Consider the following 22,116-nt stretch of genomic DNA (forward strand, 5'->3'; position numbering starts at 1 on the left):
TGACGTTTCGCGCCACGTGGCCTGCCCTGAAAAAACTCCGTCGTGTGTGGATGCGACACGCTGGGCGTCATGTAGAACAGCGCGCGGCGCAACTCGGAAACGCGTCAGAGGGCGTCCTGCGGTTACCGACAGAAACCTGATGTCAGTTTCAAAAGCAGATACTGGAATATGATTTGCAAATGAGATGCAAAGATCACCGGGTGTACTCAGAATCCATGCCATTACTCTTATGCCCAAGTGGCAAGAGTATTAACGACTTGGCTTCCCACTCCAAGGGCTATCCAGCTTGGTGTGTTCTTTCCATCAAACTTCACTTGAAGCTTTCGTGACTGCAGGAATTACTCTTTGGTTCTTTTGGTAATGTCACGTAGAAAGAAAATAAATTAAATAATAGAATACGACGTTTCGATTGCAATACAAGCAACCGTCATCAGGTAGAACTAAATTTGAGAGAGAGACAAAACACAGACACGGAGACATACAAACAGACACAAGCAGAGAGAGACAACACAGAGACACACAGAGAGAGACACACAACATAGACACACAGAGACCCAATGCCGTGATCATAATAAGCAAACATGAATTGATACGATGACCATCGCCGTCATTTATTGTAAGTGAGCACACCTATTGGATCATGCAAAACAATAAAAATGTACAGCTCTTTTGCCATGGGGATTGTTTGACCATGCTTCACCACTTTGGTCAGTGATGTCAGCTGTCTGGGAATTGAACTCAGGTCGCCTGGATCATAGCGCACTGCGCTCAGCACTGTGTCACCACACAGCCCATTGGAATATGCACAAAGTGCAAACAGTCAGCCAAAGCTTCAGGATGAGATGCAATATTTTATCTTTACGAGGGCTCCACGGCATTCACCAGCATACGATGTCCTTAATTTACAATGGTGTCAACAGAACCATTTAAGAGAGCTAAATATATGGAATGAATATGTACAAATGCAACATTTATTTCACAGTTCTGTGTCTGTTTTGTACAAATTATGACAACAGAACAAATATCGGAAACTATGACACCCGTGCTGCCTTGAAATAATTATACACGCCCCGTGTAAAGTATGAAAATTAAAGCACTGTAATGTATGCTTCGCCCGGTGCAGTAACAGGCATAAATATTTAAGAGCCAATGAAGCTAAGTGAAACCGACTTGCGAGTAGGTAGGTACAGAGCCCAGTAATCCGATCGACTGTGGCCAAGACGCTAATGGCCTTATGGGAGGAGGGTTCGGTCAAATGAGATGGTATTGTTTCTCACCCCCACTCGCTTCCTTCACTTTGCCGACTCTCCCCCCCCCGGCTCCCCCCTGCCTTTGTTCCCCCCCCCCGCTCCCCACCGCCTTCCCCCCCCCGGCTCCCCCCCACCTTCCCCCCCCCGCCCCCCCCCGGCTTTCCCCCCTTGGACCTGCCGCAGTTTGTCGAGTTTGTTGAGACTTCGTGTGCTCTGTTGCGTGCTCGCACAGCGTGTTTGTAACCGGGCACCCGTTGACAACATACGGTTGGTGGGGGGAGGGTTTTAAACGAGACTCAGACTTTGCTACTGTGGATTGTTGGTGGGGAGATACATTTAATGGTAATACTAATGCATCCGACACCTTGTTTTCGGACATAATTATCTAATGAGTTGAAACATTTAGGGTTTTTTTTTATTCGGCAACAACAACAAAAAATGTCGGCGTAAATATCGCGTGCTTTCATCGGCATCATTATTATTATCAACCATTGTCAATTCACTGCTGGATGAGGGCCTTCAAAGTCCGCTGCCGCCATCTCTCGTGATCCTGCGATAAAATAGTCCACTTCGCAGCCGCGCATGAACTAATTAAACACCATTTCACTTAAGGATACAGCCACACTTAAGATTAAATTAAGAAAGCACTGAACCAACATACATTGAAAAGCAGAGTCAGGCAAGGTGACACGCTTTCTCCAAAGTTATTATTTGCGACTTGATTTGATATTTTCCACAAATTGGTTTGGAGAAGCATGGGCAAACTTATACAATGGAGAAAGCATGATCTGTTTCGTCAAATAATATATACGCACACACACACGCACATATGAACCTTATGGCGGCACCCCGGGGTCCCAAATAAACGGAAGTCAAAATCGTAATTAATTAATGTATTTTTGGCGACTCCCCACGGCGCACAAAAAGCCACGACCCACCTGGCGTGGATTGTTTTGTTGTCATGTCGTCCAAGCGCAGCGAGGATTAATGCGCAGAAGTGACAAAACTTTGAAACTTTGATTAGCGCATCGTGTAGAGCTCGTCAAGAGGAATTAGATTGCCCTGTCGTTCGCCTTCAACAGACGTAACATGACGTCGCAACGCAGTTTATGCGAGAGCCGGGGGCTTATGGGAGCCCGGGGTCCCGCCATAAGGTTCATACATCGCCTGATTAAATATCACCAGTCTGTTAAACGTTCAGTGACCTCAGGCTACCTTCAACTGATTCGACCAATCTCATGGGAAATCCTTTGTTGAATAGATAGTATCAGCACAAATATTCTCATTTCTCTGTGACTGCAAACAGGCGACTGTTTATAGTTCACACAAATTTGGACGCTCCGGCGATTTCGCACGTGCGATTGTTCGGCCTGTCAATTTGGCAACCTGGCCAATCCTAAAGGTGACGTCGCGTTTGAACTTTTATCGAGCACGCCCTTTGACATTGGTATTGTTATAACAATGCCGAGTGTGAGCGTTTAGGAGGCCTGGGGTTTAATGGATTACACGGAGATCATATGCACAGGAAGGATCACCTGTGGTGGGGGTGGAGACGAGGGGAGCAGTTCAGAAAGGCAGGTTTCCGGCCCACCTGTGTAGCAGTTTCAGTGTTATTCTCTCCTGTGTGTGTGGGGGGGGGAGGTCACTGTAAAATTCTATAACCTCCCACATGTAAAATTATCTTGGGGGAAATTGGCCCAAACATCCTTTGGCAAGACCCAACTGAAAGGAGTCGTGAGACTCACTAGAATATAAAAAATTGTATGAGTGCATTACATTTTTACGTAATATCGTGAAAATATGTACGGGTCATGGTGGCAAGGTGGTTGCGAGCATACACAGCAATAGTTGTCGAGTGAATAATTCCCCAGAAATCTAATGAATTGTCACAACTTGGGGTCATGATTAACTTCGAAAATGAATAATTCTTCGTCTAGTTTGACCTTCTCATTTGTATACTTCCTCTTTTATTCTTGTTTTCACATTTCTGGTACCTCCATTAACTTAAATGTAACTTTAATACACAACTTGTGTGTGCTGTATGACAAGCTACAAGTTTTTTTACGCACGATTCGATGCACGCATTGCGATTGTAAGAATCAATTTAAATCGATAAATTATCGCATCGTTTAGAACCCTAGATGAACGAGCTCAGCATAAAATATATATACGTTCACTCTCAGCTATGGTTTATCCGCTGCTGGATAAAGGCCTTCCGCAAATCAGCCATCGCCATCTCTCACAGGCATCAGGAGACAGTGGCGAGATGTTAACTGCCTCGCCTGGAATAGAGTAGGATGTGGGCTCGATCCCGACCCTGATGCCTGTTGTATATTTTGAGTTTGCGTGTTCTCCCCGTGACCGCGTGGATGTTTCTGCAGGTCCTCCGGTTTCCCTCCACATTTAAAATCAACCTGCATTGAGAGTAATTGGCTGCGATAAATGTCCACGTGATAAGCCACTTGGTTGAGCAATAATTCGTGGCCAGGTCGCCTCTGAAAAAGAGCTGCTTAGCTGTGGGCCTTACCTGGTAAAATTAAATAAAACAAATAGTTTGGCAGTCCATCAAAGCTGAAAAGCATTCTTTTAACAACGCCCCCAAAAATTGCCACGGCACATGTGCGGCATGCAATGTTAATGAAATCGATGAATTTTAAAAGCGCCTGCTTGTTTTACAGGTTTTTCGGTTGAGTTAGTCGCCGCGTTGTTGTTAGCGCCCGCCCTGGGTGAAGAGTTGACCGCAAGCCTGGGCACGATGCTCTGCGAGTGGCCCTATTTACTCAAGATGCGGCTTTTCCCACAGTTATTATGCATAGCTCCATCATTACGGAGCGTAGCAGCTGTTGCACTTGGGGTGGGAGGGGCCTGGGGGGGGGGGCACCTGTCGGCCCCGGCAGAGCTTTCTGCGGCGTCGCCCGCCGACTCCGTGAGTGGCCCCCATTCATTCAAATCCCCTGCGCGGGTTCGATGGCGTCCGCTTAATTGCCCCCCCCCACTCCCCCTTGGTTGAGTCCGAATGAAACTTTCACACGAATTCCGGTCATCCTCGCAGCAACGGCTTTTGGCTGACCGTCGAACAAAGACGGGTCACCATAATCGCACGCTTTCAGACGCGCTTCTGCGGCCGTCTGGAGCCACTCTTCCTTCCGATATTAGCGAGCCACTGCAGCCATGCACTTTGAAATCTCGATTGACAACTCATTTCTTTAGAACTGCTTTTTGTGTTCAGTTTGGTTGTCCTCCCCCCGCACCTCCTATTAGCAAGGTCGACTACCTTCCTTATGAAAGAAGTCCAACATACATGTAAAGGTCTCCTTTGCCATTCTATTGTCACAGTGTAAACATTTATGCTAATTCTTGCCCTGAAGCAATTGTTGAACAAATGAGGAACCTTGCCTGGCCTGCTTACTTTGTGGGGAGGGTGTGGGGCATTTGACTCTTTACCCTGATAATAAGCATGTAATGAGAGAACCATCATGATATATAATCGGTGACGAGGTTAATTATAAGACATGATCGACATATATACATGATGGAAACGTAATTATAACCATCCCTTTACCAATACACTGTTGGATAAAGGCGTCCCCATATCATGTCAGTTATGCGGGGTGTTTGACCATACTTCACCATACCAGTCATTGCGGGTTGGTCAAAGAGCGGGTGCCCAGCATCCGTTCAGAGTTGACTCAATATTATCCCATCTCAGGATTATAATATTTATTGATTTATCACATAGGGTTTTTTTTATGAGTTTTAACAAATGTTCAAACCGAATTCACGCATGAATTTATTTTTGAAATTAATTTAGGACTGTTTTTTGTAATATGGCCAGTGTAATTTTGCAACATCCATCGATTGCGTTTCATCTCGGTTCACTCAAAGCTCTTTGTTGAGTTTCTGTAACTGATGAATTCGAGGTCACCCCCCACAGGAAGAATAATAATAGATATTCATGATTAAAATAAATGAAATATTAACTGAAATAATAAACAATTAAAATTGTTTAAAGGCAGCGTTGAAATCAATTAAATAACCCAATGTGCCACCCTGTCTATATATATACAGCTACACAACGTGTCTGCAAATTTGTGGTACATATTAGTTAAGAACATGTGGAATGTTGTTTTAAATACCATGGAATGACTGTGGTTTGATACCCCTTTACTCACAGCATCAGTTTGCAATTGGTATCTGAACCTGGACCAGCCAGTGCCTCTCGGTCAACTTAAACTAAGACAAGTGCTGGGCCCAGTGTGTCGGCATTAGACGTGGAGAGACGCAAAGGTGGTCAGATTTGGTGGTGCTCGCCATGCCTTTGTTGGCTTTAATTACCGGGGTATAAGGCTAAAGAGGGGATATTTGCATTTCTTACGATTGTTTTAGCCAATACACTTTTCTCATGGCAAGTGTGAGAACATTACATTTTATTCATCAATGGCTCTGCAACTGTGTTATACATTTTATCTTGCATTTTTAGCATTGATAGCCATCGTTGTCACACCAGAAAAGATGGTTGAGGATATAACCTTGAGCTTACAATTTCTAGATGGTTTTAATAGTGGTGCCTCTGTTAATGTGTTCCTTTAAAATTGCATTTTCCTCAAAGTAACACTCAATGGCATATTCCTTGTATAAGCTTACATGTCAGTTGGCTATTATTTACGACACAGTATTTGAGCAATTTTAACTAATCCATGCTTGATATATATGTTTTATACCGAATCAATACCAAGTTGGGTGTATTGTATTGCAAGCCGAGTTGTTGGACAAACATGTAACGGAATTCTCCCCCCCCCACCCACCATAACGTGACACCGCGCCATGCTGCTCGTTGTGCCGCACGGCCGACAGCGGATTAATTTACGATAACGGCAGCGATCGGGGTGACAATGCCAACGGGCACGGTGAGAAAGCTATCGGTTGGGGCCGCAATAACAAACAAAAAACACATGTGCGCTGGGCGGGCTGGGACGGAGTTGCAGTTGGTGGTCAGAGCTGAGGGCTGTCTGTCGAGAGCAACTCTACTTCCTGATGCGTCTCCGCACCGAATATAAAACAGCTGCTTTTCGGTGGCTTTATGGGCCCTCCTGAACGCGTGGCAGCGGTGGTGTTCGGGGGGGGGGGGGGTAGTGACGCAGCTCACGTGCCCCCTTTCATCAGCAGATGCGCAGCTGCTGCGAATAATGGGGGCCCTGCCACCGCCACTTGTGGCCCGATGTCACTCTTGTCTCCGCCGTCTGCCGGCCGCCTGCCTGCTTGCACCCACCAAGGCTTTCCCTCCACTCGTCACCCACATCGGCTTAATTAGCAAACGAGCTTCATTTCATTCCGTCTCCACCTCCAGCATATTTCGCGTCACGTGGATGCCCTCATATAAAATTGTCACATGCGTGCGAGGCCCACGTAACTGGCGTGTTCTAAAAACGAGTCTGGAGTGCGGTCAACAAATAATGAGATCCCTTGTGTGACCGTGTGGCCATTGCCGCCGCGACGACGATGTGGACGGTGCAGAAGGCACGCGCACCGTGCCGCAGTCACCAGACGGAGCTGTCTCCCACCTGCTGCCTTCACTCACGCGTGCACGCTCGCTGCCCACATACCTACCTTTGCCTAGCCATTATGCTGCTATTTCTAACTTTGGAAGACGTCCCAGGTCATTGTTTTCCAAGGCGCGGGGCTATATTCCGTTGGGCACGCGTTACAGCAGTTTTAGAAGTGTACAGGCGGCTATAACGAAGCTGTAAAACTATACGACGATGGAGGTGTACACTTTATAATTGTAAATATTAATAATTAAGCTTAATTTTACAACGCCTAACTGTGAGGCACTGTGGCAGAGAGCTCAGCTCATGGTTGTAACATTGCGAGTTCAAATATTCTTTGGCTATTGACTCGGCCAATCATTTATAAGAGGATCAATAGAGGAATACCACTTTGTGAAGAGTCCAAGAGCAGTTGCGCCTGCTGTAGAAATTTGGAAGTTTCACCACTAGCTCAATGCTGTCAATGGAAATGAGCACCAACTCAAACTGTTTTAAAGTAAATAGATGGATATTTTATATAGATATATAACTTATTGGTTTACATATCTTTTCAAATAAAATTCAATTTATAGACGTTGAAAAAAACACACTCCGGTTGCTGAAAAACGATGCAACATTGCCTGTGAGAGGGGGAAAAAATGCCAGAATAAAAATTAAAAAAATCTTTGCCAGGGTGCGAAGGAAATTGATCCTGTTGAAATGGCAAAATCTCTTTTTACACCGCTGGTCTGCCATCGTACCCGGGCGCCTTCCCTTGTGCACGGACCACCTATCACGAGAGCACGCAGCTGATGGGGTGAAGACAGATTTCTTGACGTTGGGGCCATTTTATTATTTTTAGTTGAGCTCTTGCGATTTGCTGACCTTTGACAGCCGCCTCTCGCTGTCTCCTCTCGTCATCGCGGTGCTCGCGGAGGGCACGCTGAATTCTACCCCTCAGCCACGCAGCGTCGGGCTTAGCGCTGGGAATTCGAGGGCTAAGGTTAAACAGATTATTTTGGCTGGGCATTGTGGTTGCTTGCGCTCACACGATTAGGGGACCCTGGTGCCAAGGCAGCACCTGCTGTGGCTGCTGTCTGTCGCATGCCTTTGTTTTAGCGAGAGTAAAGAAATCCCACACGACCTAAAAGTCTACCTTCCATAACGACGTGATTGGCAATTACCTGCCATGCTTTCCCTTTGAGATGCGGGGGTTAGGTTGAATTGGTGGCAGAAGGCCGATTAGATTGTGCGCCGTGAAAGCTATCGTTGAAGTGATCAATTCCTAAGGGATATAACGACACGCCGATTAATATCGATTGTTAAACTCGCGTTGCATGCATCGACTACCATGTGTAAGAATCAACGGTTTTAGATTCATGTACGATCTATGTAATCGGTTAACGTGACCCTCCTCAATCTACTCGAGGCTGCCACATTTGATCAGATATTAAATAAAATTGTGACCCCAAATCTTATATATTGCGAAGAGTATTGTATTGCTACACCCATCGTGATTTCCTCCAGTTCTGATATTTAAATGCTCGAGTAAAGTGGTAATTGATTTATGTTTTAACAAATATTGTTTAACAGATAATCATTCTTGATTTGAAGCTTTTGTGACTGCAGGAATCCATACTCTTTGGTTCTTTCGGTAAAGTCACGTAGGTGGAAATAAAATAAATCACGACGTTTTGGGCGCAACACAAGCGTCCGTCATTAGGTGGGAAAGCGTGGTCTCCTGCTGAAGCAGAACTTTTTTAAAGGTTTGAAATGGGTGTAGCCCAAGGGTCATAAAGAAGTGGCAAGGGCTACTGATGTTAACGTGAGAAATTATCATGTAACTGTAAGATAGGAGAGCGGCCTCCTCGACGAGTGCACGGAAGTGGCTATGTTACTGTGAGAGATTAGCATGTTAATGTGAAATCGAAGAGTGGTGCAATCCAAAGGCATGAGAGTGCAACCCAAAGGGTGCAGCAATCCGTTGTTACTTTGTTTCTAAATGGGTGAGAGCCCACGAGTCTGTTTTGTAAGGATGGCCTGATTATGATGACCGTGTGTATAAGAAGGCAACATGCGAGGGCACACGACATTCTCAATGTGTATGCAAGGAAAGAGGAATGAAACAACGTTTATGGTGTGAGAACTTAAACAAAACTTGATTGCTTCAAATAATCTTCCTATTTTGTTGTAGTTTCTGTTCTGGATCCATCGCTGAGAAGCCATGTTTTTTGTTCATCGAGAATGTACGCCCCTTAAAATATTAAAAAGCTGTGTAAAATGCTCCCCTCCATTGTCATCGAATTAACCCCCCAATGTACGTACGTTGAACTTCTTTCGATCCGTACGTATGCCAACCCTTATAATCGGAGGTGCGGGACCTCCAAGACGTGCTTTGTAATCAAGTTGTGCTTTTTTTTTGTCCCTGTTGTCAGTATTATTGTTCACTGCACAAAAGGTGGCAGAAGGCCCCCCTGGAGTGAAATGGTCTAAATGACTGCGTTTCTCCTCCCCGCTCCACCCGGTGGAGTCTCTCTGTGCTCATGCGCGCGTCCGTACGCGTGCGTTGGTGTCCGCGCATCGGACCAACACGTGCGAGAGATTCGCTTGCCCTCTCTGTTGTCCACAAGAATCGCCCGTCTCGATTATAACAAATGAACAACACATTTGGCGAGCTTAGAACGCTCTACACGTGCGTCTCCTTGCGGCGTTCGCAGCAAATGTTTTTGTTCATCAATAAAGTTGCCAAAGCAATAAAATAAAAACATATTGAGTAAAATAAAATAAAAATGCCACTTTACAGCAAGAATGATATTGTACAGGGACAAAGGGTAGGGGAGCACTGCTTATTTGGTGTGTGTTTGTATTTGTACATGTGTATGTACGTGTGCTTTTCCGATAACAAAATGAATGTGATGCCAGGCCTTACTCAATACCATTGAGAATTGGGATCTGAACTTGACCTGAAACTCCCCAAGGTCAACAGAGCTTTAAATTATCACTGCGACAGTGTTGGTTACGAAAGTACAAGAAGGGCAAAACCAACGTGGGTGTGTACCATGCCAGCCTTAACAGTATTAATATCGGTCATTAGGCTCATGGTAGCTGCATCAAATCATCCGTGTAAAATTCAATGTTTTGGCAATTTATATATGTTTTTTGTAATTGGTTCATGTGTTATCTGCAGTACTTGAGGTCACTACATTGACCATAATTTGTTGACCAAATCATCCAAAGATTAGACCACAGAGCTTGGGAAATTTCTGACGCCGATTCTGTCTCTGCCGTCATTCCCGTTTGTGGTTTCCCGCTCCTCGGTGCAACAACTGTGCAGCGTTATGAGTTCTACGGTGGTTTGGACATTAATTTAGATGCTGTATAACATACATTAGTAATTGACATTTATATTGTTAATTCAAAAACATAAATCATGAATTATTTCATAAAATAGCGTCCTTAAATTGCATTCCCTGCGGTTGTTTGACACTAGATGGGGTGTGATCTGTGCTTTTGTGAGTGTTTGCGTGTGTGTTTGTGTGCGCGTGTGTGTGCGCGTGTGTGTGGGGAGCGGTAGTGTAGTGGTTAGCACGCTGCGCTACAAACCCGATTACCCGAGTTCAATTCCCACTCATGGCCAACACCAGTGACGATTATTTGATCCGGTCCTGGGCCTCCCCTAGATCGACTCAGCCTCAAATTAGTGCCTGGTGGAATGTGTAAACAGTGCCAGAGGGGAGAAAAATGTGGCTGGGCATGGTGTTGGCTACCCACCCCCCTCGTGTGCAGTGCCGGCCTTCATCTGGTGCTACTCGCTTACAGCGCTTGTCCCAACAATCTGTTAAGGCTAAACGGGCGGTCTTTGTGTGTGCGTGTGTGCCTGTAGGTGCCAGTATGGCTGGCAGGGCCATTTCTGTGACCAGTGTATCCCATACCCTGGCTGTGTACACGGCAGCTGCAGCAAGATCTGGGAGTGTCGATGCGACACCAACTGGGGTGGCCTGCTCTGCGACAAAGGTTAGTAGCACGCCTTCCCCTTCTCCCCTTCGTGTTCATCAATTTTGCTTAACGTACGATTCGCAAAGGCGCGTTGAAATTTTATGCGTTGAAATTTTATGCGTTGAAATTTTATTCCAGCCGTTCCCCAGAACCCAGGAACACTGAGTTCGGACTTCGATCTGCGGAATTTCCGTAACCCCCCCCCCCCTCCCTTATTACGGTTGGTACCTTTTACCAGGCTCTTGTAGGAAAAAAATTCCAGCCATTCTCAAGCCACCAAAGGGTGAAGGCCCCCACCGTGCCAGTTATGGGGGGTTTTTTTTACCATACTTCACAACACTGGTCAGTGCTGATTGTTGGTTAGAGGGGGGGGAAGCGATTCGTATAATAATGACCGTCATAATTGTATATCATTCAATGTGATGAGCATCGCCGTCAACATTATCGGATGTGAGCACAGCTGTTGCAACATGCATAATAATTCACAGCCCTTTTGTCACGGGGAGTTGTGTCACCATACTTCACCACGCCCGGTCACTGTGGATTGGCGAGGAGGGAAGGACCAGTTCTGTATATCAGTCACCAGAGATGTTAACCATGGCTGGGAATCGAAGCAGGGTTGCTGGTTTCCTATCTTGTTTTGTTCGAATATTGCATCCGGAAATACCGCTCGAGATAGAACATCTCTTTTGTAACGTCTCTCGAGATAGAACATCTCTTTTGTCACATCTCTCGAGATAGAACATCTCTTTTGTAACGTCTCTCGAGATAGAACATCTCTTTTGTCACATCTCTCGAGATAGAACATCTCTTTTGTAACGTCTCTCGAGATAGAACATCTCTTTTGTCACATCTCTCGAGATAGAACATCTCTTTTGTAACGTCTCTCGAGATAGAACATCTCTTTTGTAACGTCTCTCGAGATAGAACATCTCTTTTGTCACATCTCTCGAGATAGAACATCTCTTTTGTAACGTCTCTCGAGATAGAACATCTCTTTTGTCACATCTCTCGAGATAGAACATCTCTTTTGTAACGTCTCTCGAGATAGAACATCTCTTTTGTAACGTCTCTCGAGATAGAACATCTCTTTTGTAAAGATGTTCATGATTCAGCACACAGGGTGCCAACCGCTGCGACGCCGATCAGGAGCCATTCGATAATTATCCAGGAAGGTCTCTACTATTCCTTGTGGCTGTTGTATTAGGGAGAGGAAATGGAAGAACCTGCAGAAAATACGTACACTCACGGTTGGAAAAAACACTCATAACTCTGTACAGATGTGTAAGCAACTGACCTATTTGCTTTGTTGCCTTCTAATAGCTGCCGTAGTTGGGACTTTCATGCACTCCATGAATTCTGCACGATTCACCAACCATGGTTCCCAAAGTGCGGGATTACTTGTGTGCGACGAATGTAGATGTTTCGGATTTAATTTCTTGCTTCTGCTCGTGACATTCTGAATAAATGAATAGCCTTAATGTCTGCTGCATATTTCAAAAGCCAGCTAAACTTTCCACAAATACAGCTTTCTCGTCTTTCTCGCTGTTCACTTCATTTGTGTGTCTAACACAGTCTGTGTGTGTGTCTATATACACACACACAGATCCCTCCAATAGCCTTAACAGACTTTTGGGGCAAGTGCTGTTAGTGAGCACCTAATAAGGCAATGTTTACACACCGCACTAGGTACTCATTTGCTGCACAGTGACCTACACACAAAAATCAGTGGCTAGGATTGCTGATAATGATACTTGCTCAACAAACTGTGATTTAGAATGAATTACAAACCGGTCTCCCAAATCTGTTAGCATCGCTGCTCTTTGCAATCACCGGCAGTGCATTTTTATTTCATTGCACACCCGCTGGTAATTAAGCGCAGACCACTGGTCTCATCGTGCGCAAATCTCCCCGCTTCCCAGACCTCAACTACTGTGGCAACCACCAGCCGTGCCGCAATGGCGGCAGCTGCTCCAATGCGCAGCCGGACAGCTACAAGTGCGACTGCCAGAAGGGCTACCACGGCGTGAACTGCGAGATCGGTGAGTTTCGGTGGATACCGTCAGGCGAAACTCCGCTGCCGGCCTGGCAGCGCTCCCCCCCGTGTCGCCCCTCAAAAAACAACCCTGGCACCCGGAGCAGACCGCGGCTGACCGTTTTGATAGCCACGTGTGCGTGGTGGGTTTTTATCAACGCGCACCTGTTGGCACGTTGGCGAATTGTGCTTCAGTTGGGATCCCCCCACACCCCACCCCCCACTGTGCAATCTCGGGCCAATCCGGTCAGCCGGTCAGTGATCGTGTGACTGGCGCACGGTGGCAGCTGTTTCGTTTTTTTGGCCACGCGACCAGCAACTGTCCATGTGAAATTTGTCATTGAGGAACACCTCCACCTTTCCGTGACCACTCTCCCACCTCCGATTAGCACGGTTGGCTACGTACGGTGCGAAAGAAGTCCAACGTACATACATACAGATAAAGGCCCTGCATTGTCACCAACCGACCCAGATATCATCATTCATTTCTGAAATTTACTATAAGGCAAAGTAATGGTGGGATTGATACCTGTGATATATAATGTCTGAAGCAGTCCTGGAATACATACCTTCACCAACCTCGTGACAGTATGCTCACTTACGACCAACATGTAATGATGAGGAACTTCATCCAGCAGTGAATTGACAGAGGGGTTGTGAAACGGCGTGATTAACTTCACACCTTTGGAGTACCGTCAGACCTGTTGCTACACACTTCGTGCAGCACATCACACGTACAGTTGAGCCACGTCTATGGATAATACATGTGTTTTGAGCGCTGCTGCTTGCACTGGAGAGGCCTCATTAATTTCCAGGTGCCTTGAAATTGTATCCGGGAATTTATGCACGAATTCAAATTGCATCGAGCGGGATGCCCACCGGCGTTGTGTTTGTTCGCCGAGCCGTGACATCCTTCTCGTCTGTTGTTGCCAGTTAACGACACGTGGTGCGCCAACGGCGGCTCCAGTGTGGGGTCACCGTCGGGCTACAAGTGCCTCTGTGCCCCGGGATGGACCGGAGCCAACTGCACCGAAGGTAGGCACAGAGTGCATGCACGTATGTATGTTGAACCTCTTTGGCGCATCGTACATAGCCAACCGTGGTAATCGGAGGTGTGGGGGAAGGACAACAAACTGAACACTAAAAACAGTTCTAAATAAATGAGTTTAAAAGTTCACAGCTCCAGTGGCTTCCTAATATCGGAAGGAAGAGCGTTCCAGACGACCGCAGAAGCGCATCTGAAAGGACGTGATACAGTGATGGTCTTTGTTCGATGGTTAGCCAATAGCCACTGCTGCGAAGATGACCAGACTTTGCGTGAAAGCATCACTCGGCCTCGATCCGGGGCCGCAATGACTGCCCAGCCCGTAGCGAGGTCGCCGCTCTTTGCAGTCGTACGTGGGTTGAACCTGGTGTGCAGCCCTGGTTATACGCTGCTGGATTTAACAACCGTAACCTACCACGCGCCGTCTGCTTCATAGTGGACGTTAAAGATTCCGTGACGTCAGTCGGACAGGGCATGCCACATTTTGTGCCACCGTCATTGTGCACATTTTCTAAATTACCTGCAAATTGATGAAATAGGATTACGACACAGCAACATTGCCCCCCTCCTCCCCCACTGAATGGTATCAATACTAAATGTATACATTTTTGTAATAAGCGTCCGATAGTTGAGACGCCACCGCGCATGACTGTTCAGCTGCATTCTCGGAGCGCAGTCTTCAAGCAAAATAACGACTCTCAACAATTTCCTTCCATTATTATCAATCCACCATATCAATCACGAGGTTTTGTTTTACCATATTTTGCCGTACCAGTCAATTTGGGTTGGTGAGAGGGATGGGGGCCCCGGACTGATTCTGCTATCACTTGCCACTGATGTTAGCTGTGTTATTGATAGGCGAACTCGCATCAGTGGCTTCACAGCATAGCGTGTAAAGTTATACTATGTTAAAATATACCTTCTATTTTTGTTGCTTCTGTCAAAGGTGGAGTGGAGGTGCAGTGGTTAACGTGCTGCGCTGAGTTTGACTCCCCAGCGTCAATGGCGAGTGATATTGTAACCGGTTCTGGCCACCACCCTTCACCAACGCACACTGAGAAGTGTGGTGAAGTACGGTCACAACTCCCCCACGACCGACATGATGTTGGGGGAGCGGGGTGGGGCGGCCTTCATCCAGCAGGAAATATACTTTAATAATATATATTTGTCAGCATGATTGAAATAGTGCATCACAACACAACTGCTCGTTGTTATAGGTATACTTGTAAAAGAAGCAGGAAAATAACCAATGACAGTATATGCACAAACATAGCAGCACATTAAAACGGTTGTTTTAACAGCCCTTTGTCAATAGACTGCAAGATGAACACCTCCCCACGTCCCTGTTGGTTGTAGGGATTATTTGACGTACTTCGCGAGGCTGATGGGTTGGCGTGTGGGACTGGGGTGGGGGCTGAACCCATTCAGTCACCACTCACTCCCCATGGGCAAGGATCGAATTCGGGTAACAGTGCGCGAAGGGCCGCGCCACTGTAAAAGTTATACAACGTCTTAATTGTAAGTCATCATGCCCTATTAAATGATGTCATCACCGTTTTGTGAGTGCATTTTTCATGAGATTTTTTTCCATCAATCAAATGCACTCGAACAGATCCCTTTTTTCTTTCATCTCTGGAGTGACTGATTAGATGCTCTCATCCGATTGGTTTCACACCTCCTCCAATAGAGCCGCACAGTTTATTTTAAGCGACATACGCTTTCGTAGCTGAGGCTTTGTGTCGCTGCATTGCTCTAATGCTTTAATTGTGCATCTCTGAAATCTAGGTCAGAATTACGATATTGTGCAAACGTTAAGAGCAGATTTGGTGACACAATTTTACTCATTCATTCTCTGCGGATGTAGTGTCCCCACCGAGTCATTTGCATGCCACACGAGCTGTTTTTCCTGACTGCTGGAAAATGTTTGTGACATGAGACACGAGAAGAGAACACAGACGCACTCGTCGATGCCATTTGCGAAACTTAAAAATCCAAACCATTTTTCTACGTGGGGAGCTAAAAAAAACACGCTCGTGCTCCGCCGTATGCAATGCTGCTTCACTGATGGATTTGGTTTTAAATTTTATGGACTCAAAAGTGGTGTCGTGTGTCTGCTATGAATTAGGGGTAACGCAACACAGAGCCATTCCTGTTTGTTATCTGCATTGATCACAAGGCTCAGGAGTGCCGGTATTGCTACTTGGAACCATGGTTTACGGCTCTCACAAACTGCCACGTAAAAACTAACAATGCTGTCAAACAAGCTGCGATGCCCTCCGCCTTGCGCCGCCTTGTCGTGTAAACCCCCGCGTATTTATACAGCGAGGAGTTACAGATGCTGGCTTTTCTTCTTCTTCTTCTTCTTTAGCGTGTGGAATGAAAATCCTTTGCATATGCGGAGGAGCAGGAGAAGGCGGGGGTAGATGTAGTCTTGGAAGGGGAGGCTGAAAAATCGTGATTGGACGCCAGGTGATTTAGCGACGGTGGTGTGCGTGTTGAAGGGCTCGGGGTGAGGTGCGTTGAAAGAAAGGAAGGGGTGCCGAACATCCCCGCACAGGAGTGCCCGGCTCTGGGGCTTGGTGGGGTGGGGTGGGGATCTGTTTACGGAGACAGGCGAAGGCACCTCTGATACTGGAATTCTGGGAAGCCACACTTGATAGCCATTGGGCACGCGCGCATGCGCGCGTGCGCACGTGCACATGCACGCACGCGTGTACGTGCGTTGGCACGACGGGACAAGCAGGTATGCACAGGTGTAAATAATAAATGTCAGTAACTCAAAACAAGGATGTGTAGGTCATTATCATCATCAACCATGGTCAATTCACTGCTAGATGAAGGACTCCCTAAGCTGCCACCATTTTTCCTGCGATGTAATAATCTACCCAGCACCGGCACTCGAGCTGATTACATCGCTCCATCTCCTTTTCCATCCCTTCGCTGTGGATTGGTGTAGATTATCACACTCAAGATACAAGCATCGAATTGCCTGTTCAAAAATCCATCATATTCCATTTGTATAAGTTGTATGCACTGGGCTACGTGAAACCCTGCAGCCATTCGAGGCGCTACATCTAACAGAATGTTAAAATAAGAAAGTTGTTTCTTGAGTCACAAGCGTGGTGAATTGTTCCAAGCTCACTGAATATCCTCCACTTGGCGACACACATCCATAGACTCGGGGTTTGTTTAGTCTTTGATTCTGTACTGCCAGGGGGAGCACTGGTGGACTGCATTCTGAGCACACACAGCTGAGTTTGATTCCTGGCCAGGGCAAACATCAGTGGCTGAGCCACCTCTGAATCTGTCCTGCCTTCCCCTTTTCCCAAATTTGTATTCCCAAACTCCACTGGCCAACGTGGCTGACAGGAATGGCCTGAGGATTGCACTGGCGCACGCACACGCAGTGCCCTGATTGCTTCTAATGGACTAATCCCACGCGATGAAAATTCTAGGCGCGTGTTTTGACCAGACACGGCACCCGATTATCTGTTTGGCTCACGTTTAATGACAATAGTGAAACCGCGCTCGCACATACGAACAAGCGAGCGCTTAAGCCAATCTCGCAACGTGACCAATTTTGAGTTTGGGAAGAAGAAAAAAAACACAACGAACATTGCGATACATCAACGGGCTAGAGCACGCCGAGAGTTTGTCGGCAAGCGGTAGGATAAGCTCTACAACTGCAGGCTGTTTGGACACTCTCCCACGGTGGAGCGACGCTGGATGATGTGGTCAGGCCACACACGCAATGTTTATTTCATCACTGGGGCCAATTTTAATTGGTTTCATTCATTTTACTGCCTGTTCAGACAGAGCTAATGGTGAATGATGAACCTTAACCAAACTTTCAACCAGCTGTCAAAGGCAGTTGAGCTCACTGCCGCATGTACACACGGTGCAAGATTGCGTCGATTGATAGATTAATATGATTCTTAAGCTCTCTGTGTACGCCTTAAGTGTCGTGTGTATTTATCTCTTATTTATTGTTGATGCAACTCACAATTAAATTAAGCTAATGGTATGTGGAGGCTAATGGGACGAACAAGATGAGACATTTTAAAACAATGACTCATCTTGTTGTATTAAAAAAAACATTAAATTGTTTTTCAGAATCGTGACAATTCATAAAATCTGTGTGGAGTTCAGTACGTGGGGTCAGGGATAGGGGTTAATGTTTACATACCACCCGGAGACATACCGATACATTTCATGATACGGGCATGCGTGTGATTCTTCATGATGTGTTCATGTGACCCATCCAATCACGAGACAACTCTGAAGAGCGACAAATAATTCAGTGGTGACATGACATCAGGTTCTTTTCGTAAAAAGTAAAAATGATGAAGGTGCAGCCCTGCAATTGCTTGTTCACACCACTGCTTTGTGGAAGGGCCTCCCACTCAGGGGAGCTCCGTTGAGTCCCTGTAGAGGGACATTGGGCCTCTTTCTTCAACGATAGCCAGACGTCTTGCAATAGATGGGGCGTACCCACAACTCTGCTCCACAGCACACGACCTGCCGAGTGGTTAACCACAGCATGTGCCCAACGAATGCCAAGTCTGGTGTGCTCACCAATACACGATGCATGCGAGCTCCGTTGTTCTATAAGTACGCGCGCAAATTCGCGTACCTGTTGTGTTCCTGTCCAGCAGTATAATCTGATGAGTTTATGTCAGTCGAGTGTTTAGCATGGCGATACAAATCAGCCTCGTGGACAAAAGCGCGTGTGCACGAAAGGCTGTGCTTCTTTTCTCAGTCCCTTAAGCACGAAAGAAAGCACAACAATACGTGGCGTGGGCAGTGTTAATCTCCAAACGTATCTTTCACCCATTGTAGTGTTAGAAGAGTTAAGTTCTTTTAACATGGCAGTGAAGCCCTTTCAGTGGTAACCTTCAATGCATGGTAGCATTTTGTTTGGTGGCTGCGAGAGGAGGGGGTTGCAAAAGAATGATTTGCGTTTTACAGAACAGTATCTTTTTGTTTCAGAGAGGATCCCCCACATTGAATGCATTGAAAGCCAGAAATTGTATAGTTTCTTACCATCGCTGTTCATGGTGGCCCAAACCATTCCCTTTCCTGCTCACAGATATTCATTTTGAGGCCCAGTCAACCTGAGGGAGGAGTGTAAATGGGTATGCAGGTAGCGTGTGGTGGGGTGAAGTGTGGGTACGTCCACCTCTTTCAAGATGTCCGGCTCACTAGCGCTGCTCACGAATGGAGGCCCTTCCGCCTGCAGTTGCGTGAGTAAGACATTGCAGAGCTGCACTTCTACCTAACATTAGAGAAGCGCATGCCTGGCCAAACATGCTGAGGTGGAGCGATGGCAAAAGGGGCGCCGCGGTGGCGAGATGTTAACTCCCTCGCCTGGTATTCAGGAGGTGGTTAGTTTCATCCCGACACTGACGCATATTGCATATTTGGAATTTGCATGTCTCTCTCCCCGTGGTCGTGTGGATTTTTATCCAGGTCCTCCCGTTTTTGCATGTTGATTTAGAATCAACATGCGTTCAGAGTATTTGGCTGCCATACATTTCCACTCGATAAGCCACTTCGTTAAGCTATTATTTGTGGCCAGGTCACTTCTGAAAAAGAGCTGTATAGGTCAAGTGGGCCTTATATGGTAAAAAAAATGTTTTGTAAATGTTCGCTCATCGTGCTACACACATCTGATAACCTAGATCTCATTGGCAGCAGTGATGAGGACACAGAAATTTAAGACCAGTCCAAAGTTTGCTCGCTTTAACACATTCTTCTGGACAATATTGGCATGGAAAGTCATTCGGCAGATTGACTAAAACATATTAGTATTCCCGTTTGGAGATGGAGAATTGAGTTCTGTTTATATTGCCCTTACCCATAATTCCCAACAACGACGCATACACTATAGAGGGGTAGCTCACAGGCGTATTCCACTCACTTTAGAGTCCCTCCCGCAATTCACACGTGTGCAAGTGTGCTTATCTGTGCCACAAAGGCATGAGGGGATCAGGTGCTGAACCAATGTTGACAAGAAATGTTTATTGGGTTACGGGCACACTTACAGCAAATACTTGCACTAAGTTGCCCCAGACATGCCGCTGCCACAACGTGGCAGTAAAGCCATAAAAACATTTAAACCAATGCTCAGTAATGGAGGTTGAAGTCCATCATCAGCTTTGTAGTTTTCCTACGGTAAAGATTGCTTAAAAGGAAGAAGTAGAACAAAATGTGACTCGTGAATTAGTTTATTTGTTTGTTTAGTTATTTATTAAAATGTTTTACCAGGAAACAAGCTGGGCAATACAGGCCACATGAGAGCCTTCTCTCTGCGAACTTCGTCAAACCGGATGTAAATGACATATGTGGCACGTCTTCCGGCGCCTTGTTCGATAATTTATGTCTGTAATATTGTATATATTCGGATGTTTTTACCAAATTCCTCATGCAAATAGAAATATGTTCTGATAATGACTTTGAGTGATACCACAAGCAGATTCTTACGTGCTTTTCCTTTGAAGTCCGAAATGACATGTCCTGCATTGACACACCTTGAGAAGAAAAAGATGCTGAAAGACATCCGCTTTAAATATTTTTTTTACGTTTCAATTATTTTCAAGTGCTTTTGTGAAAACTTCCTTTTGATTCTTAATGTCATCGTAACAATACTGTGGGTTTCTCACATGGGTGAGAATTTTTTTTTTAAACCCAAACCTTTTGGCAGATAATGGAGTTTGTTGAATTCCCACAACGCCTCAGAGCGAGGGTGCTCGCTGTTTTCAATATGGGCCGGTGTCTGTCACGCGCGGATTCTAAGAAAAAAATCGAGAAAACAAATTGTATTCAACACAGGCCTGATTTGAATTGTGACGAGCACGTATTTTGTCTTCACCTAGCTGTCAATATGCTTGTGCTTACATTATTGTCATGAGATGTGCATTTTAAACGTGTTCCTTCGAAGGCAAGGGCATGAAATAGTGTATCGTTTTCAAATTGTTATTTTAGATATCTATTACATTACGCAGATCAATTTACAGATGCTCAAGACACATTGACCAGTCTTGTGTTATACGGTTTATTAACCTTATTTAATCGGCGCACACTACCTGCTCAGACATATGGTTCATAAACACGGTCATTGATGGAACATATGGAAGGAAAATCGCTGAAAAGTGTGCTGACAAGAGATGTGTGCTCGAATTATATTATCTGTGAAAGAGAGATGAAAACATCGATTAGAGTACATACAGTACACAGGCGAAAAGACAACATTCAAACTTTAATAAAAAATAATTTGGCTTGGGCATTGAGATTAAATCATTATTAACTTTGAAAACCTACTGCAAAAACACGTCCGTTATTTCCATTAATCCAGCCATGAAACCCACGTAACATTAAAGACAAAAAAAATGAAATGCAAAATAGAATGAGGGGAGAAATCTTATTAAAGTCATTACACCGATTTAATCCTCAAGGTTATGCAAGCATTAGCGTCAATTTGTTTCCAATTCCCCAAGCCATTACCTTGGCGATCGCGCCACATTTTTCTAAAATGCCGGTTGGTTGTGCACCGTGCCAAGGCGATAACGCCGTGGGGTGTTTGTGATGGGGCCAGAGGCGAGGGGGCAGACTTTGGGGGGGGGGGGGTTCAGTGGCGAGCGGCACAGGCAAGGGGGTCGCAATGGCGGGAGTCTGGCCACATAGAGAGGGGGGCATGTAAACTAACACTAAACACTGTTTTTTTATATTTTACCAGCTAAGACCCACTGAGCTAGATAGCTCTGTTTCAGAAGCGACCTGGGCCACAACTTATAGCTCAACGAAGTGGCTTATCAAATGGAAGTTGATAGTAGCCAAATACTCTAAACACATGCTTATGAATGCCAAGGGGCGTCAGGGTTGGGATCGAACCCATGAACCCCCTGCTGCATACCAGATGAAGGAGTTAGCATCTCGCTACCGTGGCACCTTGAACCGCACCTTTACCTTGTCATACCACCGATTTCATCATCGCAATCGAGGATGCAGTGCTTTGACTGGTCGTGAACAGCTGTCCCTTCTTCTCTCTCACCCACAGACATTGACGAGTGCTCGTCGAACCCTTGCGGTAATGGAGGGACCTGTCTCAACCTGGTGAACGGGTTCCGCTGCACTTGCCCTCCACAGTGGACAGGGCACACCTGTCTAGTGGGTAGGTGACATCCAGAGCACGAGTTCTACACCTGCCCGAACTCACATCGTCGGCACTTATAGGATTTTTCTGAAGGCTCAGCGTCAATACATTTG

General features: G+C 45.9%; 1 protein-coding gene across 2 annotated transcripts in view; it reads left to right on the top strand.

Moving 5' to 3' along the window:
• The window catches only part of LOC133342443 (protein jagged-1b-like), a 120,260-nt gene that overhangs the window by 53,934 nt on the left and 44,210 nt on the right, over positions 1-22,116 (top strand). For both annotated transcript variants that reach the window (XM_061551634.1, XM_061551635.1), the window contains exons 6-9: positions 10,659-10,789; positions 12,694-12,813; positions 13,740-13,841; positions 21,908-22,021. In XM_061551634.1, the coding sequence (XP_061407618.1) occupies positions 10,659-10,789; positions 12,694-12,813; positions 13,740-13,841; positions 21,908-22,021 (467 nt within the window). The remainder of the gene's footprint in view (positions 1-10,658; positions 10,790-12,693; positions 12,814-13,739; positions 13,842-21,907; positions 22,022-22,116) is intronic.

This window comes from Lethenteron reissneri, chromosome 14 (genome assembly GCF_015708825.2).
Source record: "Lethenteron reissneri isolate LAM-NWPU_2019-01 chromosome 14, ASM1570882v1, whole genome shotgun sequence".
NCBI lineage: Eukaryota > Metazoa > Chordata > Hyperoartia > Petromyzontiformes > Petromyzontidae > Lethenteron > Lethenteron reissneri.